General features: G+C 46.2%; 1 protein-coding gene across 1 annotated transcript; it reads right to left on the bottom strand.

Moving 5' to 3' along the window:
• Positions 1–87: 87 nt before the first annotated feature.
• Positions 88–27,482, bottom strand: LOC105007178 (protein FAM124A). Its single transcript, XM_029115885.2, has 4 exons — positions 27,096–27,482; positions 21,340–21,371; positions 9,031–9,815; positions 88–1,513 (listed from the first exon to the last, which is right to left on the bottom strand). The coding sequence occupies exons 1-4, from the start codon at positions 27,167–27,169 to the stop codon at positions 626–628; spliced, it is 1,779 nt and encodes a 592-aa protein (XP_028971718.2). The 5' UTR covers positions 27,170–27,482; the 3' UTR covers positions 88–625.

Raw genomic sequence — 27,482 nt, 5'->3', positions numbered from 1 at the left:
AATCAGCAGTGTATCAAATACTTGTTCTCCCCACTGTATATATATATATATATATATATATATATATATATATATATATATATATGATAACATATTTGGAGGGTTCTGACACCATTTAGAATTCTGAATATTTTTCTAATTCTAGTGATTCAGTGAAATAGAATATTTACACTATTTCATTTTGTAGTGTCATGTCAATGCATGATGTGGAAACCTAAAAAAACTACTCCTTATAGATACAGTTCCGGTTAAAGTTATCTCCCTTAGTTCTGGTTTCATAAAAGCTGTTGTAAATCATCTGCTATGACATATTTGAACAGTCAGACTCTGATGTGTTTTGTAAATTATCTCAGTAAGCGCTGCGCATTTATACGACAGCTTGATTAAATAACATACAACACTTGTCCTAAACCGTACACCATATACAAATACCAAATATACTGTTGTAGAAACGCACACAGAGAAGTACTAGAGTATATAAAGTGTTAAACAAAGTGTCTCTCTCAACAGTGCCACAGTCCTCTGCACTTCCTCCTGTAGCCCCCAGGGGGCAGGACAGAGCTGTGTTGTCAGCATCCCTGTCCCTGCCTGCCGGCTTGTGTGTCTCTCTAGCGCCACCGACTGGTCAGATGTAGAACTCCTGGTCCTCCTCCTCCTCTGCCCCACCCTCCTGGACAGAGCTTTCCCGAATCCCCACCCCGTTAATGGAGGTGGAGCTGTTCGATTTTCCGGGGGTAGCGTCACTCAAGGACGGCTGGCAACACGGGGGCAGGATGGCACTGTGGGGGCGTGGCCGCGGCTGGTTCGACGTCAGGCTGCTGGTTCTCACGGGAACAGGGGGCCGGCCCAACGTTGAGGCCTTGGGCCTGACATCGCCGCGGGAGGGGGAGGGGGGTAAGTCCCTCGGCGGTGCGGAGAGGGGGCGTGGTGGAGGGGGTCTCCTGGAGTACGCCGACACCACGGAGAGGTCCACGATGCTGCCCGTGTCCACCTTTATCCCAGTGTCCACGTCCGTCTCCTCGGCACCAATCAGAGCGTCCACGTTGAGGCGGAAAGGAGGGATCAGCGAATTGCTTCGGTGACGGGTGGGGCCGGGGGAGGGGCCGGGGGAGGGGCCGGGGGAGGGGCCGGGGGAGGGGCCGGGGGAGGAGCAGGCAGAGCGGGAGATGCCGAAGCCTGCCTGGCTCGGCAAGGAGTACAGGGAGCGTGAACGACCGGTCCACCAGGACTTAGAACGAGCCCCCATCTCCATTTCCTCCTCATCCTCCTCCTGGCAGACCTGGGACAAGGAGGTCTGAGAGGCGTGGCTCCTCTGGCTCTGGGGCAAGGGCAGGGTCTGGGTCCGGGAACAGTTGCGGTGGTAGCGCCGATTTCTGTAGGAGGCCGGCCCGCGACCGTATGTGCCCACCGGAGGCAGGGTGGCGGCTGGGTCGGTGGCTTGGGGCGAGTGGGTCGGGGAGGAGTCTCCCGGCTGGTCAAAAATGTGCCGGCGCTTGTAGCGGGTGCCCAGGACCTGCCGAGGAGAGAGGACACACCAGTGAGACCAGAAGTTTGACACACGTACGTCACATGTTGCCATTATAACTGTCGCCTCCTACACTCCAGAATGAAACGTACAATTGGTCGAAAGCAAAGCTGGGATCAGATGGTTTCTGATCTCAAAAGAGGAATGACCTTTATCTGACACCCTGTGCTGTGTGCTGATAGATTGTGCCGGCAGATACCAGAAGCGTCCGGTTTTCAGAAATAAAGAGAGAAAGCCCAGAGGCCAAGTCTTGAAAACGGGATGCATCCAGGTCCCGACAGGCATTCTCAGGAGTTTCTAGATTACCTATATCCCCTGCAGACCAGTGAGAACAGGCTTAACGTCTAACCCCAGATGCTCTGTGCTCACCACAAAGGTAATGAAATATGAGGTCACAGGAGTAACGAGAGGAAACTATTTTTGAAACTATTAACCCCCCCCAATCCCTACCCCCTTCCGTATACCTAACGCGAAACTACATCCGGAGCACAAATACCACCCTATCCCCTCTGTAGTACACAGCACCAGACCAGGGTCCTTTGGGGAATAGGGGGCCATTTGGGAAGCAAACTGAAATGGAGGCAGAACAGGGAGGAGGAGAGAGGATGGGAGTGAGCGAAAAGGCGAACAGGAGATGAGGGGGGAACCGAAAGTGGCCCCCCGTGTTTCCAGCCTCGCCGTTTTATGAGTCGCACCGGCAGCTGGGGAAGTCATCTGTCTGTGTGTGTGTGTTGCCCACACGGGACAGCACATCTGCATTACACCTCCACGCAGCCTCTGGCTAGACGGCTCAGGGTCCCTCCCATCACAAAGAGGAACCGGGCCCTGTGACCCCAGGCTCTCACCACAGCTGAAACGCTCGGGTTAGTGGCTGGTCGCTCTGTTGGTAGAGCGTGGGGCTTGCAGTGCCAGGGTTGCGTGGGTTTGATTCCCACGTGGGACTGGCGTGAAAAAAGTCATGGAAACCGCTGCTATTATATGACTGAGGGCTTGTGTACATGGTGCTACATTTTCCAAGTTATGTTACGCTACATTTTCCAAGTTACATTATGCTACATTTTCCAAGATACATTACGCCACGTTTTCCAAGTTACATTCCGCTACATATTCCAAGTTACGCTACATTTTCCAAGATACATTACGCTACATATTCCAAGTTATGTTACGCTACATTTTCCAAGTTACATTACGCTATATATTCCAAGTTACGTTACGCTACATTTTCCAAATTACATTACGCTACATATTCCAAGTTACATTACGCTACATTTTCCAAGTTACATTACGCTACATATTCCAAGTTACGTTACGCTACATTTGACAAGACATACCGGAGAAGACATTCGAGACACTAGATAATTTTGTTGTGTAAACTTGCAGATATCCATTGCTCGAGACACAACCTTCCGAGGTAGCGTGCGCCACATTTTCGACAGACCCCTTGATTTTCCCTGCGATTGACGGCCACAGTTCTGCTCGGTACGCCTCAAACATGCCTGTGTAAATTCAGTGCTATGGAAATGGTTGTCCAAACTAAGTCTATCTAGCGTTTTATTCTCTCTCTCACTAAGTAAACAAGCCCTAAGGTGGAGAGGGAAAGGACCGGATCCCTCAGCAATAAAACTACTACTAAGATTGTTCTCCATATTCACTGTGCTGTACATACTGGAGCCATCCAGATCTGATTCCTCATGGACCACAGCTTGTTCTCCATATTCACTGTGCTGTACCTACTGGACCCATCCAGATCTGATAACTCATGGACCACAGCTTGTTCTCCATATTCACTGTGCTGTACCTACTGGAGCCATCCAGATCTGATTCCTCATGGACCACAGCTTGTTCTCTATATTCACTGTGCTGTACCTACTGGAGCCATCCAGATCTGATTCCTCATGGACCACAGCTTGTTCTCCATATTCACTGTGCTGTACCTACTGGAGCCATCCAGATCTGATTCCTCATGGACAACAGCATGTTCTCCATATTCACTGTGCTGTACCTACTGGAGCCATCCAGATCTGATTCCTCATGGACCACAGCTTGTTCTCCATATTCACTGTGCTGTACCTACTGGAGCCATCCAGATCTGATTCCTCATGGACCACAGCTTGTTCTCTATATTCACTGTGCTGTACCTCCTGGAGCCATCCAGATCTGATTCCTCATGGACCACAGCTTGTTCTCCATATTCACTGTGCTGTACCTCCTGGAGCCATCCAGATCTGATAACTCATGGACCACAGCTCCCTCTATGTCTCCACGTTCCTCCAACTTCTCCCCTCTCCCTGTACACCTCCCCCCTCTCCTCCTGCCGTCTCCTCTTTTCTCTCTCTGGCCTCCTCCTGTCTGATGGCTTCTCCATGCTGCTATTTCCATGCTATCCCATGCTGCTTTCCACCCAAACATCCTAGACGGGGATCGGAGCAGAGGGGACTTTTCCAGCCCAGCTCAGATCCGGACAGTGTTCAAATGGGTCCTGTTCACTGGGAAGGTCTATACTTCAACACTAAGAGGCCTGCTAGTGAATAATACAGTGAACACGTCCATTTGAGATGGGATTGGTTGTTCAGGGCCACAGACGGGGGCAGCATGACCCCTGGTCATGTACAACATTAATTAAACAGATGATGGTGATCAAAATGTACTTGCTGCTTGTATTCAACACTCGCTATTTAAGGTTGACTGTAAAAACAGATCTGGTGTCAGTTGAAGTGCACGCCTTATTTGGCAAGTATCTCGCTAAGTGGACGCTTTGTTCAAGTGAGTGGCAGCTTAGTTAATTAAGTGGATGCTTTGTTAGATGAATGCCGCGTTAAGCTACTAGCTGTTCAAACGGAGCCACGCTGCCAGTTTGGGCTCCTGGTGTGGCCTGATACTGGATGTGTGTGTAAGGTGTGTGCGTGTGTGTGCATGGTTTGCTTGTGTGTGTGTGTGGGTGTGTGGGTATGGTTTGTTTGCATGTGTGTGTGTGTGTGTGTGTGTATGGTTTGTTTGTGTGTGTGTGGTTTGTTTGTGTGTGTGTTTGGTTTGTTTGTGCTTGTGCGTGTGCGCGCATGTGTGTGTATGTTTTTTTTGTGTGTGTGTGTGGTTTTGTGTCTGTGTGTGTGTGTGTGTGTGTGTATGGTTTTTGTGTGTGTGTGTGTGTGTGTGTGTATGTTTTTTTTGTGTGTGTGTGTATGTGTGTGTATGGTTTTTGTGTGTGTGTGTGTGTGTGTATGGTTTTTGTGTGTGTGTGTGTGTGTGTATGGTTTTTGTGTGTGTGTGTGTACCTCAGTGTTACCTCCCCCCACACCTCGCTGAACACTCCCCCCTTCTCTTTCTCTCCATCTATGTTCAGTGCCGTTCATCCTCTCTCTCCAACCCGTCTTTCTCTTTTCTAGGCTCCCCATTTCCTCTGTCTCTCTTCACTCCCCCTGCCTAATTCACTCACCCTTCTCACTCTCTCGTGCTCACCCCCCTCCCCCGTCTTCTCCCGGGCCGTCTCCTTCCCTCTCTCCTGATTGAGGAGCAGAGAGACGGCCTGTATTTCTGTCATCTCTCCCACACATGAAACAGAAGCAGAGCAGCAGAGGAACTAAGTAAGGGTATCTACTGTGGAGGATTACATCTACTTCCTGATGACTCTAGAGGGGAATCAGAGGAAGAGAGAGAGCTGTGTGTGTATATATGTGCTCACGCTTACGTGTGTGTGTGTTGTCTTGCAAATAATTGTGAGTCACCCCCCCCCCCCCCCGCAAAGAAAAACGTAACTTTCTGAGTGGAAGGCACAGTAGGGGGTGCTGGGTAATGAGGCTGTTGTCGTGGAGATGATCCGAGCCTCTCTCTCTGTTTTGGTTTGATCAGGGCTAATCCGGGTCACACACAACCAACCTCGTGTGTCAGTGTGTCTGTATGTGGTTGTGTAAGTATAACACAAACGTTCATATTGCCCATGTCATCAAACGTGTTGTCTCATTTAACTGACCTGGAAGGACAGGTTGTGTGTTGGATTTAGATCCCTGGACTGACCAAACGGATCTGTCTCTCTCATGCCAAGTGCACCACTCCCTCTAGGGTTCTAGTGTACACTCCTCTGTAGTGTTCACTACCCACTACACCGCTCCCTCTACGGTTCTAGTGTACACTCCTCTGTAGTGTTCACTACCCACTACACCGCTCCCTCTACGGTTCTAGTGTACACTCCTCTGTAGTGTTCACTACCCACTACACCGCTCCATCTAGGTTTCTAGTGTACACTCCTCTGTAGTGTTCACTACCCACTACACCGCTCCCTCTAGGGTTCTAGTGTACACTCCTCTGTAGTGTTCACTACCCACTACACCGCTCCCTCTAGGGTTCTAGTGTAAACTATTTAATACAGCCAGCGGTACCTGAACTAATACCACTCTGGGAGAGGAACACTAAGGAGCTCTTTGTTTTTGTAACAAGAGTTAGAAATGCCCTCAAGCCCTCTAACTCAATTACGGACCTGGAAGCATATTTAACAGCCTTCGGTACTCACAACACACTGGGACAGGTGTCGACCTGGAAGCATGTTTCACAGCTTTTGCTCCACCCCTGGACTGTCAGGTGGGGGGGTAATTAATTATATAACAGCGGGTTACAGGCCTTGTAGCGTAACATCTGAAAATGTAAATGAACAACGTGTACTCAGAAACTGGTCCGCCAAGCTACAACAGAGCCATTGCCCGGGTTGGACCGATTTCTTTGACTTTAATGGTTAAAAGGCCTGCATCTTGCAATCGTAGGTTACGTGTAGGTATGTATGGCTGGATCATTTCAGCAAGATAAGTAGGAGCAAGTCCATGTATTGATTTATAGGTTAAGAGTAAAACCTTAAAATCAGCCCTAACCCTCACAGGCAGCCAGTGTAAGGACGCTAGGATTCTAGCAGCCATGTGCAGCACTAATTGAAGTTTATTTATTAATTTGTCTGGATAACCAGAGAGAAGAGCATTGCAGTAATCTAGTCTAGAAGTAACGAAAGCATGGATACATTTTTCTGCATCAGTTTTTGATAGAAAGTTTCCAATTTTTGCAATGTTTCAAAGATGAAAATAAGCAACTCTTGAGACATATTTTGTGTTCTTCAAAGTAGAGGTCAGGGTCAAGGGTAACGCCAAGGTTTTTTACAGTTTTTTGGGATACGACCATGCAGCCGTCGAGGTTCACAGTGAGATCTGCTAACAACGCTCTTTGTTTTTTGGGTCCTAAAACGAGCATTTCTGTTTTCCTTGACTTTAAGAGCAAGAAATTCTCTGTCATCCACTTCCTAATATCTGAAACGCATGACTTTTATGACTGGTTGACTCAATGGAGAGGGTGGAGCTTACGTTTCAACAATGAAATCACCTGACTGAAGTTTACATTTAAAAGTTAAGATTAGGATTAGGTAACGATTAAGGTTAGGTTTAGGTAACTGTTAAGGTTAGGCTTAGGTAACGATTAAGGTTAGGTTTAGGTTACGGTTAAGGTTAGGCTTAGGTAACGATTAAGGTTAGGGTTAGATAATGGTTAAGGTTAGGATTAGGTAACGGTTAAGATTAGGATTAGGTAATGATTAAGATTAGGATTAGGTAATGGTTAGGGTTAGGTAACAGTTAAGGTTTGGCTTAGGTAACAGTTAAGGTTAGGTTTAGGTAACGGTTAAGGTTAGGCTTAGGTAACGATTAAGATTAGGATTAGGTAACGATTAAGATTAGGAGTAGGTAATGGTTAGGGTTAGGGTAAGGTAACGGTTAAGCTTAGGCTTAGGTAACGGTTAAGGTTAGGCTTAGGTAACGGTTAGGGTTACAGCAAGATTTGCCTCCTTCAAAACTTGAGAAAGCTGTTTCATGGTGTTCTGAGTGGGACAGAACCCCACACTCGAGTGGCCTTTTATTGTCCCCAGCACCGGCATAATGGTCATGTGGCTTAATCAGCCTCTCGATGTGTGTAAAAGAGGCATAATTACTTAGCACGCATCACCGATCAGGAATGCTTGCCACAATTTTCTAGTCTTCCGGAATCCGTTGGGAGCGTTTGCAATGCGCCCCGACAAAGGGTTGAAACATATAAAAGAAAAGACAGAAACTTGGTTGGAGTCTAGTGAACTTCATGGCGGTAGACTCTGCTTTGTGTGTGTGTGTATGTGTGTGTGTCAGATATAGGTGAATCTCTTTCAGGGTGGTCGGAGTCGCAGGACACCGATCGCAGCCTATGCTTGATGTGGAGCGATGGGTGGAAGAGGAGTGCAAAATCCGTCAACACTAGAATACCACAGTCCTCTGTTGTTTTTGGCTGTTGAGTCTTGTTCTGCCTGGGAACCTGTGCTGAAGGCCCGACGAAGAGGAAGAGTCTGAAGATGTGATTTTATTTTCTGAGCCATGCAACTCATAAATCACACGGAGGGACGTTTCCTTATTAAGCAAATCCATATCGTAGTTATTAAACACGAAACAATTGAATTGCCTGTAACAACTTCAGCATGTATTGCTTGCTAATGAACTCATAACTTTGCGGTCAACCAGGCGACAGTGGGCGTGAGTCAACTGTATTGGTCTCACACACACTGTCTCAAGTCCTGCCCGTAGCCTCCACACTGCCCCTGCAAGTCCCGCCCACAGGCTCCACACTGCCCCTGACAGTCCCGCCCACAGGCTCCACACTGCCCCTGCAAGTCCCGCCCACAGGCTCCACACTGCCCCTGCAAGTCCCGCCCACAGGCTCCACACTGCCCCTGCAAGTCCCGCCCACAGGCTCCACACTGCCCCTGCTTGAGTGTCCTGGGTGCAGACAGATACTTCTCTCCTTTTCTGTCTCTCTCTGTCTTTGTTTCTTGTCTCACTCTTTCACATTAGCTGTATCTCTTAATCTCTCTCGCTCTCCCCCTCTCTCTCTCTCTCTCTCTCTCCCTCTCTCTCTCTCTCCCCCCCTCTCTCTCTCTCTCTCTCTCCCTCTCTCTCTCTCTCTCATTCCCCCTCTCTACCTCTCTGTATTTGTCCTATTTATCCTTCACACCTCTGACTCTTCTGTTGCAGAAATGCCACTTCCAAAGATCCCCATTACCCTTCAAGCCCACATCAGCCTTGAACACACACACACACATACACACTCACCCTCTTCTCTTTAGCTGTTTTCTCATCCTTGTTGCCTAGCAGACAAGAGACTTTACCTCTAGTGGGTTTCAGAACACATAGCTCATGTCTGTGAATGTCTGCCTGTCATTCTCCCTTAACTCCAGGGTTGATTTGAGTGCGCAGTCTGAGTACAAAATAGTCGTCCATTGATTGCTTTTATGAAAATGCATAATTTGCCTTTTCCAAAAGTCCCAGATAGACATATATTGAGAGGTGAGATTAAAATATATTGTTCATTTATGGCATAGGTAGCACAAACACACACAACATTCATAGACAACAGCGCACGCAGCGCACGCAGCGCACGCAGCGCACGCAGCGCACGCAGCGCACGCAGCGCACGCAGCGCACGCAGCGCACGCAGCGCACGCAATTCGACCTGACCTGCAGCAGTATCTTGTTTCCGTCGTAGTCCTCCGTCTGCCAGCGCACCTCGCTGATGGGTGTACAGGGGTGGGGCAGGAGGGGCACCAACGCGCCGACGTCCTTCACCCTCACCTCCATCACCGCTGAGTCCGTGGGGACGGGGCTCTGGCCCTTCGGCAGGCGCTTGAATGACAGCTGGATCTCGGTGTCCGGGTTGGAGTACACCACGAAGAAGCAGAAGTCCTCCTTCTTCTGGGCCAGCCGGCGCTGCAGAATGAGTCGGTACAGACACACCATGTCGCCGAAGCTCTCGTAGCGGCAGTACACAGTGAAGCGTACGATCTCCTTCCCATAATGCACCTGGCGCAGCGCCCACAGCGGGGTGCCCGGGGCCAGGATGTAGAAGTCCTGGCTGCAGGGGGTCAGCGGGAGCATTCGGCGGCCGTTGTTGACCCGCTCGGTGTGGTGGAAGCGCCACGGGGGTCGCTGGAGGACGCGGTGCAGCGCCACGATCTGCTCCTCGCCGCCGTACTGCTCCTGCAGGAAGAGGATGATGGCCAGCGATGGCTGGCACTGCGGTGGCCCGTGATTGGCCGGGAAAGAGGCCGAAGCGTGGCATGATTGGCGCTTGGTCTTCTGTTGCCAGGCGGATCTCTCAGAGACCCGGAAGAGCTGCAGTTCTGGGTGGATGCAGGCCAGGACGGAGTCGGCGGCTCGCTGTAAGGACCTGGCCTGACCCGGGTCGGTGATGAGGTGGACACTGACCAAGAACGGGTCCTGAAGCTCCACCATAGATAACTGACCTTTAGCACGGGAAGAGGAGGAGAGAGGAGGAGAGAGGAGGAGAGAGGAAGAAGAAACCATTGGAAATGATATTGTGAATCTGAAAACAGTTATTTACCAAAAGACTCCTCCCTCCCCCCGTCCCTTCCACCCTCCCTCCCCCCGTCCCTCCCCCCCTCCCTCCCTCCCACCCTCCCTGCCTCTTTGATAGGCCCACGCCAAACAGGGTTCTGTTGTCTCATTAGTTCCATTAGAAGGTCGTTAGTGAGGCCCAGAAGAATACTCACGCACGCACACACACTCACTCACAAACGCACAGACACACACAAAGACACACACACACGCACACACACCCACACAAATTTCAGAGGAAGGCTCCAGAGCCCCAGCAGGAAAATCAAACAAGGCATGCCCCCTTTCTGAACCCCTGACCACAACCAATTTACACACGACTCAAACCCAACCTTCTGAAACCTTGACAACAACCAACTTAGACATGACTCAAACCCAATCTTCTGAACCCCTGACCACAGCCAACTTAGACACGACTCAAACCCAACCTCCTGAACTCCTGACCACAACCAACTTAGACACGACTCAAACCCAACCTCCTGAACTCCTGACCACAACCAACTTAGACACGACTCAAACCCAACCTCCTGAACTCCTGACCACAACCAACTTAGACACGACTCAAACCCAACCTCCTGAACTCCTGACCACAACCAACTTAGACACGTCTCAAACCCAACCTCCTGAACTCCTGACCACAACCAACATGGTCGACATGGTCGAAAGTTGTTCAGTAATACTGTGATTTTGTTTAAACTTTGCCGTAATGTTTTTAGATGTTCCATTCATGTACTTTATAATATTATTTAATGTTTGTCTAATGTTTTCTTAATGTTATTCAATCATTCTATAACGTTGTTTAATGTTCCATTCGATGTTGAGTAAGTTGTTTAATGTTCCATCAATGCCTAGCCAACGTTACAAAGGAAGGGGCCCATATCTGTCAAGGGATGGAAATGTTTTGTTTTTCACTCAACCTTTCCCCTACGTTTCTCTCACTTTCGGTATCATTGTCACACAACCATTTTCTTTCCTCCTGCCTCCTTTTTCTCTTGCTCTTTCTAATTCTCGTCTTTCTCCTCGCCTTCATCTCTCTCTTTCTCTCCCCTCTCCCCACCACCTCCCATTCTGTCTCTACGGGCTTGTCCCAGTTCGTTTGTCCATTAAGGTTAAGGCCAACCAGGGCAAGGGAACCGGCTCACGACATTTTCCCTCTGCCCTTGTGTGTGTGTGTGTGTGTTCATGTGTGTGTGTGAACAGTGTCTTAAATGAGAGAGAGAGAGTGTGAAATTGGCACACGCTGGTGTTCGGGCAATGCCAATGCCGGTAGCTGCCCCTGCTGAGTCCCCTCAAACAGGAACACTCCCTCCCGGAGTGACCGGCAGTGGTTATGCAATATACAGCTCGTTTTACCAGGAAGCTCATCCACAGCCTTTCACAGAAAAAAAAATACTGTGGGAGAATCTAGATTGCATTCGCCTGAATCTCCCTCCCTTCTCACCTTCTCGTCCAACAGATATGAAGGAAAAGGCAAGGAGATAGGACACAAGGAGCTAAGGAACTGTGTGTACAGTTCTCCCCGTGAGATAACTCCTCTCAATGACAGAGTCCACAACCAGATCTGATCTAAACAGACAGACACAAACATCTGCAGAAACAGTGTCTCCAGGGCCCTGTTTTTCAGATGTCATCTATCTTGAATTCAACTGTCAAATAGTTTTAAAGACAAAGAAATACAATAAACAGAATCGTTGACTTGAAATGGGACTCTAGACACAGGGAGCCAAGAGACAGCTATTGTATATCGAGGAACAAAGTGTTTATTAGGCCGCTCTTAAGGAAGGCCCACTTTTCCACCACGATGGCTCGAACACATGACACAGTTTAAAGAGCCCTCATTAACACAACAGACAGGTTAAAGGGCCCTCTCTAACACACCTGACTGGTTATATAGCCTTCATTAACACACACCATAATGCTTATAAAGCCCTCACTAAAAGGTCCCAGACTAGTCATAGAGCCCTCACTAATGCACCAGACTAGTTATAGAGCCCTCACTAATGCACCAGACTAGTTATAGAGCCTGGACTGACACACACCATACTGGTTATAGAGCCCCCCCACTAACACACCAGACTGGTTATAGAGCCCTCATTAACACACCATAATGCTTATAAAGCCCTCACTAAAAGGTCCCAGACTGGTTATAGAGCCTTCAGTAATGCATATCAAACTGGTTATAGAGCTCCCCTAACACACCAGACTGGTAATAGAGCCCTCACTAACACACCAGACTGGTTATAGAGCCCTCACTAACACACCAGACTAGTTATAGAGCCCACATTAACACGCACCAGAATGGTTATAGAGCCCTCACTAACACACCAGACTAGTCATAGACCCCTCACTAACACACCAGACTAGTTATAGAGCCCTGACTAACGCATACCTAACTGGTTATAGAGTCCTTCACTAACACACCAGACTGGTTATAGAGCTCTCACTAACACACCAGACTGGTTAAAGAGCCTTCACTGTATAACCACAAAGCTCCCACTATGCAGGCTCTAACACACATCAAATAGAAATACGTTCCCTGCAAAACAAATAAATACTTTTTGGAACCAAATCTAAAAATAGCCATTCATTTGCTTGGCTCCTTGACATGCATTTTAGCTCAATTATCTGAAAATTAGGTATTAAAAAACATAACTTGGGGAAGCATATGAACGTCCCTTTTAGTTTCAATGAGGCAAATTAACCACAAAGACGCTGAATGCCCGTGACCCCAAAGATCAATGACCTACCACAACTAATATAGCGTTCCCCTAACACACACCTGCGTATCAACAGTTAACCAACCAAACACAAGCACAAAGCTAGCATGCCCACACACACACACCCACTGAACAGGGGTCAGACAGAGGGGAGGTGGTCTCCGTTGGCCTCAGGCATATCATACACTCTACTCTGATGGTAGTTGACACTCGAGCATTAAGGGTTAAATAAAACCCAGCTTTAAGACTAATTAATTACAGCTTAACTGAGCCAAGAGAGGGAGGAAGAGAGCAGCTCCTGTCGAGGACCAGAGGATGGCTACACATGCTGTATCGTCATTTGAACATACACGGCCAATGTAGGAATTTCCCTGAACAGCAGGAAATGTAAGCTTTTAGTGTTTTTAAAATCCAAAAATGGTTTCCTCAGTTCTGATTTGCCATACAAAATATATCAACCCCTACAAAAGCTAAATTAATTATAATCCACATGAACATGAACATGCCCTGTTGCTGCAACATGGTGCAGGGTAATATTCCTGCCGGTAGAGACTAGGTCAAGTTACAGTACAGCACCTGTATAAAGCTCTTTGGTCACCAAAGTGTCACTAAGCCGTTAATCTGCTGTCTCCAAGCTCACAGTTATCTAGCTCCATCCATCGGGTTCTGATTAGGCCTAACACACACTGTAAGTCAACATACAAACACACGCACACCACACACACACACACACCCTTTATCTTAATTTGAGCCAGTATCACACAGCATAACAAATCATACAGTTGCACCTCACACAGACACACACACACACACACACACACACACACATACCCTCATGCCCTCTGCATTTAAACAGCAACATGTGAGCAGACGTGGATGCTACATAGCAGAGATAGATACAGCGTAAAAGAAAACAACAATGATCAAATCAGACTGACAGCTAACACTGTTTTTCATTAGTGTGTGTGTGTTCCCACCCTGGACAGGAAAACAGCTGACACAGGGAGAAACTGAAGAGCCTATTTCACCCTGTTACCGCCTTTTTCTGTCTTTTCTTTATTTTTCCTTCGAGACTGGTTCTCTTATAGGCTTTTTCCCTCTTTTTCCCTGCTAGCCTGTTTTCCTATTTTGTCTAGCCGAGTTCCAACATATACACGTCTCAGCGGTACAAGTGGTGCCCAGGGTTTAAATAGGGTGCTTCTGCCCTTTATCTACATCCCCAGTGCCAGAGGAACTCTTAATTCATTTTAGTCAAGCAGTCCACTAGCCCAAATGCTAATTAGAATTAGCTATTGTGCAATGAATAGAAGTGCACAGTATCTGCTAGACTTAAATATTACTGCGCTAATGCTCCTTAGCATCGGCTCACGATACTACCTAAGACCTTCCTAGTAGATACAGAGCAATAACAATGGGATCCACAAGTTGATCAGACTCTAGGGAGGTAGACGCATTTCAAAGGACCCCTTTAAAAATTAATCTGACTTCCATTTGAAGGATGTATCGTGTGATGCAACTACTACTGCTGCTCTTTGGCAGGTGGACTTGGATGATACTCAGATTGTGAGAGATAAGCAGAGGACGTGTATGTCTGTCTATGTGTCTGTGTGTGTGTGTGTCTGTTTGTGTGTCTGTGTGTCTGTCTGTGTGTGTGTGTGTGTGTGTGTGTGTGTGTGTGTGTGACTGTGTGTGTGTGTGTGTTTGTGTGTGTGTTTGTGTGTCTGTCTTTGTGTGTGTTTATCTGTGTGTGTCTGTGTGTGTGTGTGTCTGCCTGTGTGTGTGTGTGTGTGTCTGCCTGTGTGTGTGTGTGTGTCTGCTTGTGTAAGAGGGATCTGAGAAAGTGTTGTGGTGTTCCCACATTCACTATTCATCCCTTGCTCTCTCTCTCTTTCACACACACACACACACACACACACACACACACACACACACACACACACACACACACACACACACAGACCCACACCTAAAGATAGCAGTAAAGATGAAGGATCTTCTGAATAGATCCTGCCTTCTTAAAGTCCTGATTGTCAGAGTCATTAAGAAGCAGTTGATGGGAGCACATTCAGCAGGGACCACAGCCATGTGTTACAGGCCCCTGTTGAGACCACACATTCAGCAGGGACCACAGCCATGTGCTACAGGCCCCTGTTGAGACCACACATTCAGCAGGGACCACAGCCATGTGCTACAGGCCCCTGTTGAGACCAAACATTCAGCAGGGACCACAGCCATGTGCTACAGGCCCCTGTTGAGACCACACATTCAGCAGGGACCACAGCCATGTGCTACAGGTCCCTGTTGAGACCAAACATTCAGCAGGGACCACAGCCATGTGCTACAGGCCCCTGTTGAGACCACACATTCAGCAGGGACCACAGCCATGTGTTACAGGCTCCTGTTGAGACCACACATTCAGCAGGGACCACAGCCATGTGCTACAGGCCCCTGTTGAGACCAAACATTCAGCAGGGATCACAGCCATGTGCTACAGGCCCCTGTTGAGACCACACATTCAGCAGGGACCACAGCCATGTGCTACAGGCCCCTGTTGAGACCACACATTCAGCAGGGACCACAGCCATGTGCTGCAGGCTCCTGTTGAGACCACACATTCAGCAGGGATCACAGCCATGTGCTGCAGGCTCCTGTTGAGACCACACATTTGGTTATACTTAATGCACAGTGCCTTGAGGCGTAGCCTGGAGTTGACATGTCCCTTCCAATCTACAGTAAGGAGATGGTATTTGATGCAGTGGGAGGATATACAGTGTTGTGTGAGTGTGTGTTTGTGTGTGTAAGAGTGTTAGGGGTGTGGTTTCGGTTCCATCAGGTGGAATTCAACCTGAATTTGCTGACAGAAGCTGCACTGATGTCAACTCACACGGTTTTGTGTGTGAAACGATTATCCTGCTCCCAACATTGTAAAAAGGCAAATGCCACAAGAACAACTACGACCCCTATGTCGCTGATCCCAGGTCAGCCTGAGCCTAAACCCCCCACCCTAACATCTCTGTTTACAGAGAGCTTCGAACTGGTCCAAGGTCGTGGCTTAGGGTATTTCTCTTTCATCATGAGAAGGAAAGCGCCCTTCCCCCACTCCGTAAACTCCCCAATTAGTGGAAAATTACATTTCCTGAGAGAGTCTGTTCACTTCTAACATGTAATTTCATTTGGGACAAGAGAGGCAGTATACAAGGCTGGAAACGGGCCAAGACGTATATTTAAACACCGGGCGATTTTCTCTTTGAGGGTCCCCCCTCAGAGGCCCAAATATTTTTTCCTTGGGGCCCCCATTATTAGCCAGACAATAATGATCTTGCCCCCAAACACGACAACAATTCAGACAGACCCACTGGGCCAGTTCCCCCCGAGGTAGACTGGAGTTGGGTGGGTTAAACAAGTCGTAGGTTAACGATTTACATAAAGTTATAGAATATTATACAGATGTACTTAAGTGACTGACTGAATATCCCTAAAAGTACATTGAGAAGGAGCTCCAGCAGATGCACGAGAACCCAACGCTATCCCTACACCAAAGTTGTAAATCTAACCCAGGCTTCCTTGAAACGTATAAATCAACACCTGCAGCGTAACATGTGCAAGCCGCTAACATGTCTAATGTCAGGACAGGAGACATTAGACATGTTACGGCTGTCCTTCCGGGGGGTATACCTGCAGGGGGAAACATTAGCTGCTTCTGGAAAGCGGTTCAGAATAGGGTCTAATCTTGTCCCAGAGGGTCTCAGAGCTTCCTGGCTCCAGAGAATGAGCTGTACTTAGGTAACTACGTCAGGGTGGAGGAAGCAGCTGACCAATCAGTGGCGCTAATTGATTAATTACGAGTCAGGGAGCAATGAAAACCAGGAAGGATACCGGCAGCCTTCAACATGCCACACTTTTGTCCTCATTTGAGAACACGTTTTGGGTTCTAGATACATCCCCGTGAAGGTGAAAATAGATCCTTGCAATAGTGAAAGAGTTTTACATCCAACAAAACATTTTTACATGATTTTTTTAAATGATGGGGATAATACAATCGAAGAGCTCTTCCTTTTCCATAGCACACCATCATATCTGTGAGTCTAGGACTGCTCAGGGTAGATAGATCCACCATCGGTTTCTGACAGACCAGCCTTCACAATCAGATCTTCCTCAGCCATCAATGCTTTTGCTGGATGTCTAGCCATCTGTGCTATCAGCATCTCCCTGGTCTGAGTAAAACATCCAGTCCGAAACGCCTACCTGTTTGTGAACGTGCTAGAGCACAATGTTGTGTGTCCACATTTGTTTGACCGCATTTGTTTCAGTGTGTGTGTGTGTGTAGGGGAGTCTGCGGTTTGGGTCTGTGTATTGTACCAGATTGACCTTTGAACTCTTTTAGGCTGACAGAAGGCCTCTGGCACAAGGTCAAAGGTCAGCTAGCCACACTAGGTCAGTGGAGGTACAGCTGCCGTGACCAATCGCATGGGGAAAGGTGGTGTGATTGGGGTTTGTAGAGCGATGGCCCCGACTGCTGTGAGCCCCTGTGTTTACAAGCTGTGTGTGTTGTATCCATCGCTACGTTGATGATGTGTTCTTCTGTGTCCCAAATATCTCCTCATGTTGTTGTTGTTGGCAGAGGCCACATGGAGGTGTTTGTTTAGACCAGCTACACTCAACTCTTCTACAGCAACTACAGGAGAACATCTCTCCAGAAAAATGTTGGACTGGAAACTACAGGAGAACAGCTCTCCAGAAACATGTTGGACTGAATACTACAGGAGAACATCTCTCCAGAAACATATCGGACTGGAAACTACAGGAGAACATCTCTCCAGATAAATGTTGGACTGGAAACTACAGGAGAACATCCCTCAAGAAACATGGTGGATTGGAAACTACTAGTGAACAGTTCTCCAGAAACATGTTGGCCTGGAAACTACAGGAGAACATCTCTCCAGAAACATGTTGGACTGAATACTACAGGAGAACAGTTCTCCAGAAACATGTTGGACTGAATACTACAGGAGAACATCTGTCTAGAAACATGTCGGACTGGAAGCTACAGGAGAACATCTCTCCAGAAACATGTTGGACTGAAAACTACAGGAGAACATCTCTCCAGAAACATGTTGGACTGGAAACTACTGGAGAACATCACTCCAGAAAAATGTTGGACTGGAAACTACATGAGAACATCTCTCCAGAAACATGTTGGACTGGAAACTACAGGAGAACATCTCTCCAGAAACATGTTGGACTGGAAACTACAGGAGATAATCTCTCCAGAAACATGTTGGAATGGAAACTACAGGAGAACATCTCTCCAGAAACATGCTGAACTGGAAACTGCTGGAGAACAGCTGTCTAGGAACCAGGGTTTGAGTTGAAACCAGGATACGAGGTTGGAGTTAAAACCTCAACACTCATCCATAAATTTTAAATGTAGAAATTAGGCGTGGCATAATCACAGATATGGTCCGACTTTGGTGCTGCAGCCTTTAAGCCCTATGGATCCAATGAGCTCATCTCGGACAGAGGGCAAGGGTTACTTTAGGGCAGATTAGGGGTTAAAACCATCTGTGAAAACGAGTCTCTCTAAGCTAAAACCTAAATATACACAGAAGAATGTACTGGGTTGAGACAGCCATGGATGAATTAAACACAGAATTTGTGCTAAAACACACCCGTGAGTAAATCAAGAGGAGCAGGACTGATGCATGAAAAACAAGTAATGTGGTGAAAATAACTTGTATTCATATTTGGTGTTGTCACCCAATTAACTGCAGTAGGGTTTCCAAAGTTCTATTTAATGCTTGTAAAACATACAACATACAAAAAAATAAATAATTGTGAAGACAATTAGATTTTTCTTTTTTCTTCATTTATTGCTTTCTTTAAAAGACCACTAAATACATGATGAATAGAAAGTTAGAAGCTGATTTAAATCTACAGTATGTTTACTGGATGTGAAGGTCATTACACTTGGGTTGGAATCAGGGTAGTAACAGTGTTGCCCTGGAAAAATGGTCTCACACTGCGAAGGTTAGAACAGCACTGTGAGAGCACATCTCTGTAATCTCACTGTAGGTTTCTAGCATGCCGGTTTATTTAAAAGAGGGAAAAAAGAAAGTATAACAAAATGTAGTTTCCTGCTCAGTAAAAAGGACTCAATCATGTATAGACAACTGATTGCTTTTTCAGGGCTGTTCCTGTCTGGAACAATATGAAGTCACATTGGTTTCACTCTCTCTCTTTTACTCTCTCTCTTTCACTCTCTCACTCAATTTCCAAACTCTCTCTATTCCATTTCACTCTCTATTTATCTCACTGTATTTTCCATTTTTAATTGATATTTTTTCCCTTAAATTTCTCTCCTGTCTGTGTCTCTGTTTGGGGAAGTCAAAACAGAGAGAAATATAATATGTGTGTGTGTGTGTATCTGTGTTCCAAACCTGTTCCGCTGCAGAGCCAGAAAGACAATGGAAGATCAGATAGAGAAGACACAGGAAGGACAAGGGGAAAGCCAGGGAGTGTGTGTGTTCATTTCCCTGGGTGTGTATGTGTGCGAGTGTGCGTCTGTCCGTCCCTGTTGTCCCTAAGCCAGGCTGTGGTATTACGCTTCCTGCTTCCTGGAGGCCAGATTAATGGTCTAATACTGGACATAATCCTGGCATTGTCAAAAGTCTGGATCTTTTACCTGACTCACAAAAGACATGCAGGACTTACACACAACACACACACATACACACACAAACACAACACACACACACACAACACACACACACACACAACACACACAAACACAACACACACACACACACACACACATACATATCTGTTTTTAATACTGATGCCCTTCATTCCCTGTCTGTCAGCACATCATTTAACCCCTAATTTACCAGCCAAGATATTCACATCCATGGAAACTTGTAACTGTTTTTCCTGTTCCACTCCTGCCCATACTCCTCCACCATTCACCTCCCTGTCCCATAATCCTCCACCATTCACCTCCCTGTCCCATACTCCTCCACCATTCACCTCCCTGTCCCATAATCCTCCACCATTCACCTCCCTGTCCCATACTCCTCCACCATTCACCTCCCTGTCCCATAATCCTCCACCATTCACCTCCCTGTCCCATACTCCTCCACCATTCACCTCCCTGTCCCATAATCCTCCACCATTCACCTCCCTGTCCCATAATCCTCCACCATTCACCTCCCTGTCCCATAATCCTCCACCATTCACCTCCCTGTCCCATAATCCTCCACCATTCACCTCCCTGTCCCATAATCCTCCACCATTCACCTCCCTGTCCCATAATCCTCCACCATTCACCTCCCTGTCCCATACTCCTCCACCATTCACCTCCCTGTCCCATAATCCTCCACCATTCACCTCCCTGTCCCATAATCCTCCACCATTCACCTCCCTGTCCCATACTCCTCCACCATTCACCTCCCTGTCCCATAATCCTCCACCATTCACCTCCCTGTCCCATAATCCTCCACCATTCACCTCCCTGTCCCATAATCCTCCACCATTCACCTCCCTGTCCCATAATCCTCCACCATTCACCTCCCTGTCCCATACTCCTCCACCATTCACCTCCCTGTCCCATACTCCTCCACCATTCACCTCCCTGTCCCATACTCCTCCACCATTCACCTCCCTGTCCCATAATCCTCCACCATTCACCTCCCTGTCCCATAATCCTCCACCATTCACCTCCCTGTCCCATACTCCTCCACCATTCACCTCCCTGTCCCATACTCCTCCACCATTCACCTCCCTGTCCCATACTCCTCCACCATTCACCTCCCTGTCCCATAATCCTCCACCATTCACCTCCCTGTCCCATAATCCTCCACCATTCACCTCCCTGTGCCATAATCCTCCACCATTCACCTCCCTGTCCCATAATCCTCCACCATTCACCTCCCTGTCCCATACTCCTCCACCATTCACCTCCCTGTCCCATAATCCTCCACCATTCACCTCCCTGTCCCATAATCCTCCACCATTCACCTCCCTGTCCCATACTCCTCCACCATTCACCTCCCTGTCCCATAATCCTCCACCATTCACCTCCCTGTCCCTTTAAACAGTCATCTGTTAGAGACTATGTTTACAGTGCCAGTGTGTAGTGGGGAGATGGACCTTCATTTGGTGTGTTTCTTGTGCATGTTTAAGTTTGTTAAATTGTGTGTAGATGTGTGTAAGTGTGCGCTGGTTTTGTGTAGGTATGTGTAGATTTGTGTAGGTGGGTGTAGGTGTGTGTAGGTTTGTGTAAGTTTGTGTAGGTGTGTGTAGCCGTCTGTTGGTGTATATGGCAGTGTGTAGCTGTGTGTAGCTGTGTTTAGGTTTGTGAAGGTTTGTGTAGGTGTGTGTAGGTTTGTGTAGCTGTGTGTAGTTGTCTGTAGGTGTGTATAGCTGTGTGTAGGTGTGTGTAGGTTTGTAAGGTTTGTGTAGGTTTGTGTAAGTGATAGATAGCTGTGTGTAACTGTGTGTAGTTGATAGATAGCTGTGTGTAGCTGTGTGTATATGATAGATAGATGTGTGTAACTGTGTGTAGTTGATATATACCTGTGTGTAGATGTGTGTCTATGATAGATAGTTGTGTGTAACTGTGTGTAGTTGATATGTAGCTGTGTGTAACTGTGAATATCTGTGTGTAGCTGAGATGTTTGATTTCGACGTCGGTACTTACTGCTGGCTGAAGACATGGGACTGTAATCAGACCTGCAGAAAAACAGACAGAGAAAGTCAGAGTAAGAGAGTGAAAGAGAGGGAAGAATAAAGAGAGAGAGAGAAGGAGGAATACACAGAGAGGAAAGAATACAAAAGGAGAGAGGGAGGAATACAGAGGGGGGGGGGGGGTTACAGAGAGAGGGAGAGAGAGGGGGAATATATATAGAGAGAGGGAGGGAGGGGGGAAGGAAAGAGATGGGTGAAGGAAGTGAGAGAAGGAGGGAGAGAGATGGATGGAGGGAGTGGTAGAGGTGGGGAGAGATGAGATACAGACAACACTGTTAGAATGATTTAGAGGTTGTTACTGGTCATTTAAAGGAGTGTGATGTACTGGCCCACTAATCTAGGCCAGGTCAGTGTGTGCACTCAACTATCTGCTTCCAAAGCACCTTAACACTGCTTGGAAAACGCTGTGGTATGCCTCCGGCTGAAAAGGTATATATTCCAGCAGGATATCTTTGCTAGAGGTGTTGAGTGTTCCTGAATGGCCCAATTTCCGTTCTGACATAAATCTGCTAAAAAACAGGGAAATCTGAGACATTAGTATTACCATCCATCAATGATTCCCAAGCAAATGCACGGTACTGATGATGAGCCGTTCAGCCTAAGTCAATTAACAGCTTTTGGTTCAGCTCAGAGCTGTGAAGGGGCAAAGATAATAAACGAATCCACATCTTTGAAGTGGAGAAAAAGAGTTCGAATATAAGATATAGAATCAATAAAATGGACACAGTCCAGTGGCCCATTGATCAGATATAAACAACACTACAACTACATATTTATTACTACAACTACATTTACACTACTACAAATACCTATACACTAAACTACTACGACTACATATTAACTGCTACAACTACATATACACTACTACAACTACCTACATACTAAACTACTACAACTACATATTTACTACTACAACTACATATACACTACTACAACTACCTATACACTACTACAACTACCTATACACTAAACTACTACAACTACATATTTACTACTACAACTACATATACACTAAACTACTACAACTACATATTTACTACTACAACTACATATACACTATTAAAACTACATATTTACTACTACAACTACACATGCACTACTACAACTACATATACACGCCTATTATACATTTTCTTTCTCTGGCCCAACCCTTTAATTTCTGGGACTGGTCAGATAGAGCCCATCGATTATTGGGACCATTCAGATAGTTGTTTTGGACTCAACTTTAAAGCTAAGGTCCTAGACTAACACTAATACAGCCCAAGACCATCATGATGTTTCTCATGCTTCTCTATGACCTGACAGGGTCTTCTGACGCAGATGACGGCGCTACATGTGTCAGAGTGTAAAGAACATCTAACAGTCAACCCACGGAAACCAGACAAGGACTGCAGTAAAGAGGAAAGGAAAGAGAGAAATGATGTGGGGGAAGGAGGGAGACTGAGAGTGAGTGAGTGAGAAAGAGAGGGTGTCAGAGAACGGGTGAAAGAGAGACAGAGAAAGAGAGTGAAAGAGAGAGAGAAAGGAAGCAGGAAAGGGAGACAAGGCTCTCTCCAGGAGATACAAGGGAAGACAGGGGTAGACACCAGACAACAAAGGTAGAGTAACTGAAAGGAGATTACAAAAAAGAGGGAGGGATGGAGTGAGTGAATGTGGGAGTGAGGGAGGGAGGGGGGGACAGCGCAGGAATGCCAGAGCATTATGGGCCGAGAGGCATCCAGTCATAGAGGTGTGAACCGAAAGCACTGTAAACCCTAAGGCATTTTGGACTCACTATTTCTAGTAAGTTGAACTCGAAGATGTGCTAAATGTTACTTATGCCTTAAAATATTTATGCCACTTACTAAAAAAAATATGTTTAAAATGAAGATTTTCCCATCATGCTCTACTATAGGTTGATATTTTGGAAACTGTCTAAAGTAATTGAATGTTGTAGTACATTTCTTTTGCAACCGTTACTGAAATCATTGTTGTAGTTAAATAAAAATTCCATCTTGCTGTTAAAAGATTCCAACAGGAATGACCCACTCCTTGGCAGGTGGGGTTGCTGAGCTCTGGTGAAGTTACTGTGATTTCCACAAATCTCAGTTTAGGTGCTGTGATTGTTCTGGAGATTCCCAGGGAATTGTAAGGAAGTTGTTAGACTTTGGCAACCATGACTTCCTAGCCACAGTACCTACGCCAAATGCAAATTCTAAAAAGGCCATATGGGATGTGCAATGTATTACGAATGTAACCTTTGTTTAGGAACTCAAATGAAAGACAAAGAATTCTGAGGGAGTTCAATAATCTTGTCCGCCCCAGACAGAGTTTATTAGAAAGGGCAATGCATCCTGGGCAATAATATTGGAGGTGTATCTTTTAAGCTAAGTCTTTTAAGCTAGTACAATTTAAATATGGACCCTGGGAGACTTAATTGGTGAGAATAATGACAAAAAACGATTTGAAGTAACTACCTGTACTGAAATATTTTCATTCCAGCCGGTTTCCTGAAATGTTCCCAGTTACCAGCCGCCCCCCCCCCACCACCCCCCGTCTGACTGAAGAGGCTGACCACACTGCCCCACTCATCTCCCGCCAAGTGAAATAAACACAACTCTTACCTAAACAAAAGCCAGCCATGCGTGTTAAGACTACGTCACAAGTGCCACCCTATCTCCTATTTACTGCCCTACATTTGGGCCCCTGGGGCCTGGCGGGTCTAGTGCACTACCTATGGAAAAGGTTCCATTTGGGATCCTTTTCCCCTGAGAATGACCCCCGCTGGGCTATAAACTAACTCTAACCACTATTATACATGCCATTCGAGTCATCGGTGGAAGGTGTTTCTCCCCAGGGGAGGAGGAAGGAGAGACGAAGACCCAGAGCCCAGGAGGGAGCAAAGGGGAGCGATAAGAGGAGAGATATGGACCAGCGTAAAGACTCCTGCTAGGATTTTATTCAGTGAGTCGCAGAGCGAGCGTCAGGTTATCAGAAGAGAATGGTTTTTTTCCATTGACATCAGCAGTTTCAAGTTGTTTGTCCGTTTTCCAGCCAAGACTAAATGACACATGCATACAAGATGCTCTATAGAGATTGGCTGTGTCAGTCGATTCCTTACAGAGTGGCAGTGGATTTATATTTATCTGGACCTTAAGTCCACTGAACCAAACAAAACAAAGCCTCACAAAGCTTCTACACATGTGCTCACATTTAGATCCAAGCTGAATCAGTGTCTGCAAAATCACATGATGATCCCAGAATTCCACAAAACAGAGATGAATATATTGGAAGAGTATAACGTTTGTGTAACACAATAACTCCACCAGGGCTGCTATTCCTAATGAGGACTTTGACAATAAATGAATCTATTAATTACTACATGGATTCATTGATGAACCAAATATTTACAAACATTCCGGGCATGAAATGCGGGTTTAATTTAAAACCCAAAACATTTAAAGTGTTTTTTTAATTAAATTTGGTGCAATGCTCTATTCAAAACAACTTGACATAGCAGTTATATTTATAGATTTTAAAAATTTACAATAAAGAAATTCCAAATGTCAGTAGGCCGCTGGTTTATTGGTGTTAGCACGACGTTATTGCGCATCTCAACTGAGGAGTCGCTATTACGAGATGTCTAGCATGGCTCTCCTCTCTCAGGTGTGGATGTGCCTCAGTTGTCCTCCCGGGCCACAGCCTCCAACATTATTTCAATTGTTATATCTTCGCTGTGTCCCAACTGATTTGTCGCCATATATTTTCCTTAATCGATGTCGTTTCAGAATTTCAGAAATTCAGAATTATGATAGTTGTGGGACGACACTTAAACATTTGATCTGATGGAGTTAATTACATGGGGAAATCCATTTCTAAGTTGTTCCGTTTTGCCAAAAAAAAAAATTAATTGCATATTTTTTGTGAGTTTTAATTTCAGAGCATATTAAAGTAACTACATAGCCTACCTGGGCGTTTTACTGATTGGTGTGTGATGTCAAATGTGATCTGCACATGCCCAGAAGAGAAGCTCAGACGAACCAGAAATCCAGACAAACTATTTCACAGCCAAGCTTTTCTAAAAGGGCACTTTGGGTCCTATGGGTTAGAAAGTCCCATGGGCCCTGGTCAAAAGTAGCGCACTACAAAGGGTGCCATTGATGTTGGAGGGTCTCATATGGCCAAAAGTGGTAGGCTGCCAATGGACCCTGATCCACTAGTCACCGGCCCAGTTCCCAACCTTTACCACAGGAGGTATCAAGTGAAACTGACCTTAGATCAGCTCTCAGGAGATCTAATTTCATTCAGATTAATTGTTCCTGACACTTATTCAAAATGATCCAGTTGGTTGAATGACGCCTTCCCAATATCCCAATATCTGTTTTCAGCCTGACACGTCTTAAAACCGAACCTCAAAATCTAATACACACATCTCTAAAATGTCTTGTTCTTATATGGATGTGAGGTGGGCTGGGACAGAACAACGTTTCCTGGGATGAAATGCGCCCAAGAAAGGTGTACTGACTTGACTGCAGTTTACCATGAGTTTTCTACAAGGTTCAGGGTGTTCTAACATTGGAAGGATGGAAAGGTTGGGGACCACATCCAACATAATTATTCACAGTAGGAGGTTCAGTTCAACTGCAAGGTGATACGTGCTAATGAGCCGAAGATCCAACATTTGAAACATTCAAAATATTTACATAATTTAGCAAACACTCTTACTCAGAGTGACTGAAAGGAACAATTATGGTTCAGTGCCTTGCTCAAGGGCACAACGACAGATAGAACATAAATTGAAGGTTCCGCCATTAGAAGCAGCAACGTTTCGTTTATTTGCCCAACACTCGACACTAGGCTCTTTGCTGGCCCACATAACATAATATTGTGGAACATATACCATTTGCACCTGTCACATTGATGGAAGCTGCCAGAGTTGAAGTGAAAGTCAATTACAGATAATCTAATCACACACAATTCGTGCTCCTTGCAGATGACCTGAATCCTCCCCACACGCAAACACACACACACACACACACACACACAAATACATTGACTGACATGCTAGCCTGAACACCAAAGTCATGAGAAACATACCAAAAGGCAAAGCAGGAGGCATCTTTGCCTAACAGCAGAAAACACAATATAGCACATTTACAAAGTAATCAATGAAACATAATCCAAAGACTCACTATTTAATGTTTTGATTTAACATTGCACTGACCACATGATGACAATAATTCAAGCAATAAGATCTGTGTCCAGACACGTATATCTAAAGGTGTTGTTAATTAAAGACAGTCATTAGTGACACATTGCCAGCTACTTTCCACAAAAGCATTAGGGTTTAAATCTTAGGTGGCAGATGTCCTGGTGCTTAGCGCCAAACACCAGATGGATGGGTGAAAAACGAGCAAGGGAACTTTTCCAAACTAAATTAAGTTTTGTGGGCCTCCATACAATCAAAACATTATGCAGCCTGACCTCATCTCACAGAAACCTGTCAAACCAAACAAATTCGATTTGAAAGACTTGATGATCGGATCACTGACATGTCTGACTCCCATCTACGGGTCTCAGGCAAATTTCTGAAACAAAATTACAGTCGGACCTACTAGACAGAAATAACATGATGATACAGTTGGCTAATCCTAAAATAAATAATTACCGGTAGACTAAGTGCTTTTCAAGACCTTTTTGAATGTTCCCAAGTCCAACACCCCCACTCACCCTCCGGTCTCTGCTCCTGAATCCCCGCAGTCATCTTCTGTTGAATTCTTCTCCATTTCAGACGATAACGACATATTTGGTTTGCATTATTTCTCACTTTTTCCCCAAGATTTGTTGAAGTTAGACACGATCCTCTCCTTCACAAAAGGAAACAACGGAACAGAATCGGAGCGATAGGGGCAGATTGCTACGCTACTACTCCCCCTTGGAGTGCAACATTCTGCTAAACGCTCCTGCAGCCACGGCTTGGCTGCTACACTACCTGACATTTGTCTCATCGCGTCATCCGCGCGCCTTGAACAAACTGTTGCTTTGTCGCCCCCATGTGGTTCTGCGAGGTGGTGCCATATCTAGAATTACATCATGGGTTGTACTGGTGGATCTCCT

This window comes from Esox lucius, chromosome 20, assembly GCF_011004845.1.
Source record: "Esox lucius isolate fEsoLuc1 chromosome 20, fEsoLuc1.pri, whole genome shotgun sequence".
In the NCBI taxonomy this organism is placed as follows: domain Eukaryota; kingdom Metazoa; phylum Chordata; class Actinopteri; order Esociformes; family Esocidae; genus Esox; species Esox lucius.
Note: the sequence above shows the minus strand (reverse complement) of the source record. Positions and strands in the feature narration are given on the sequence as shown.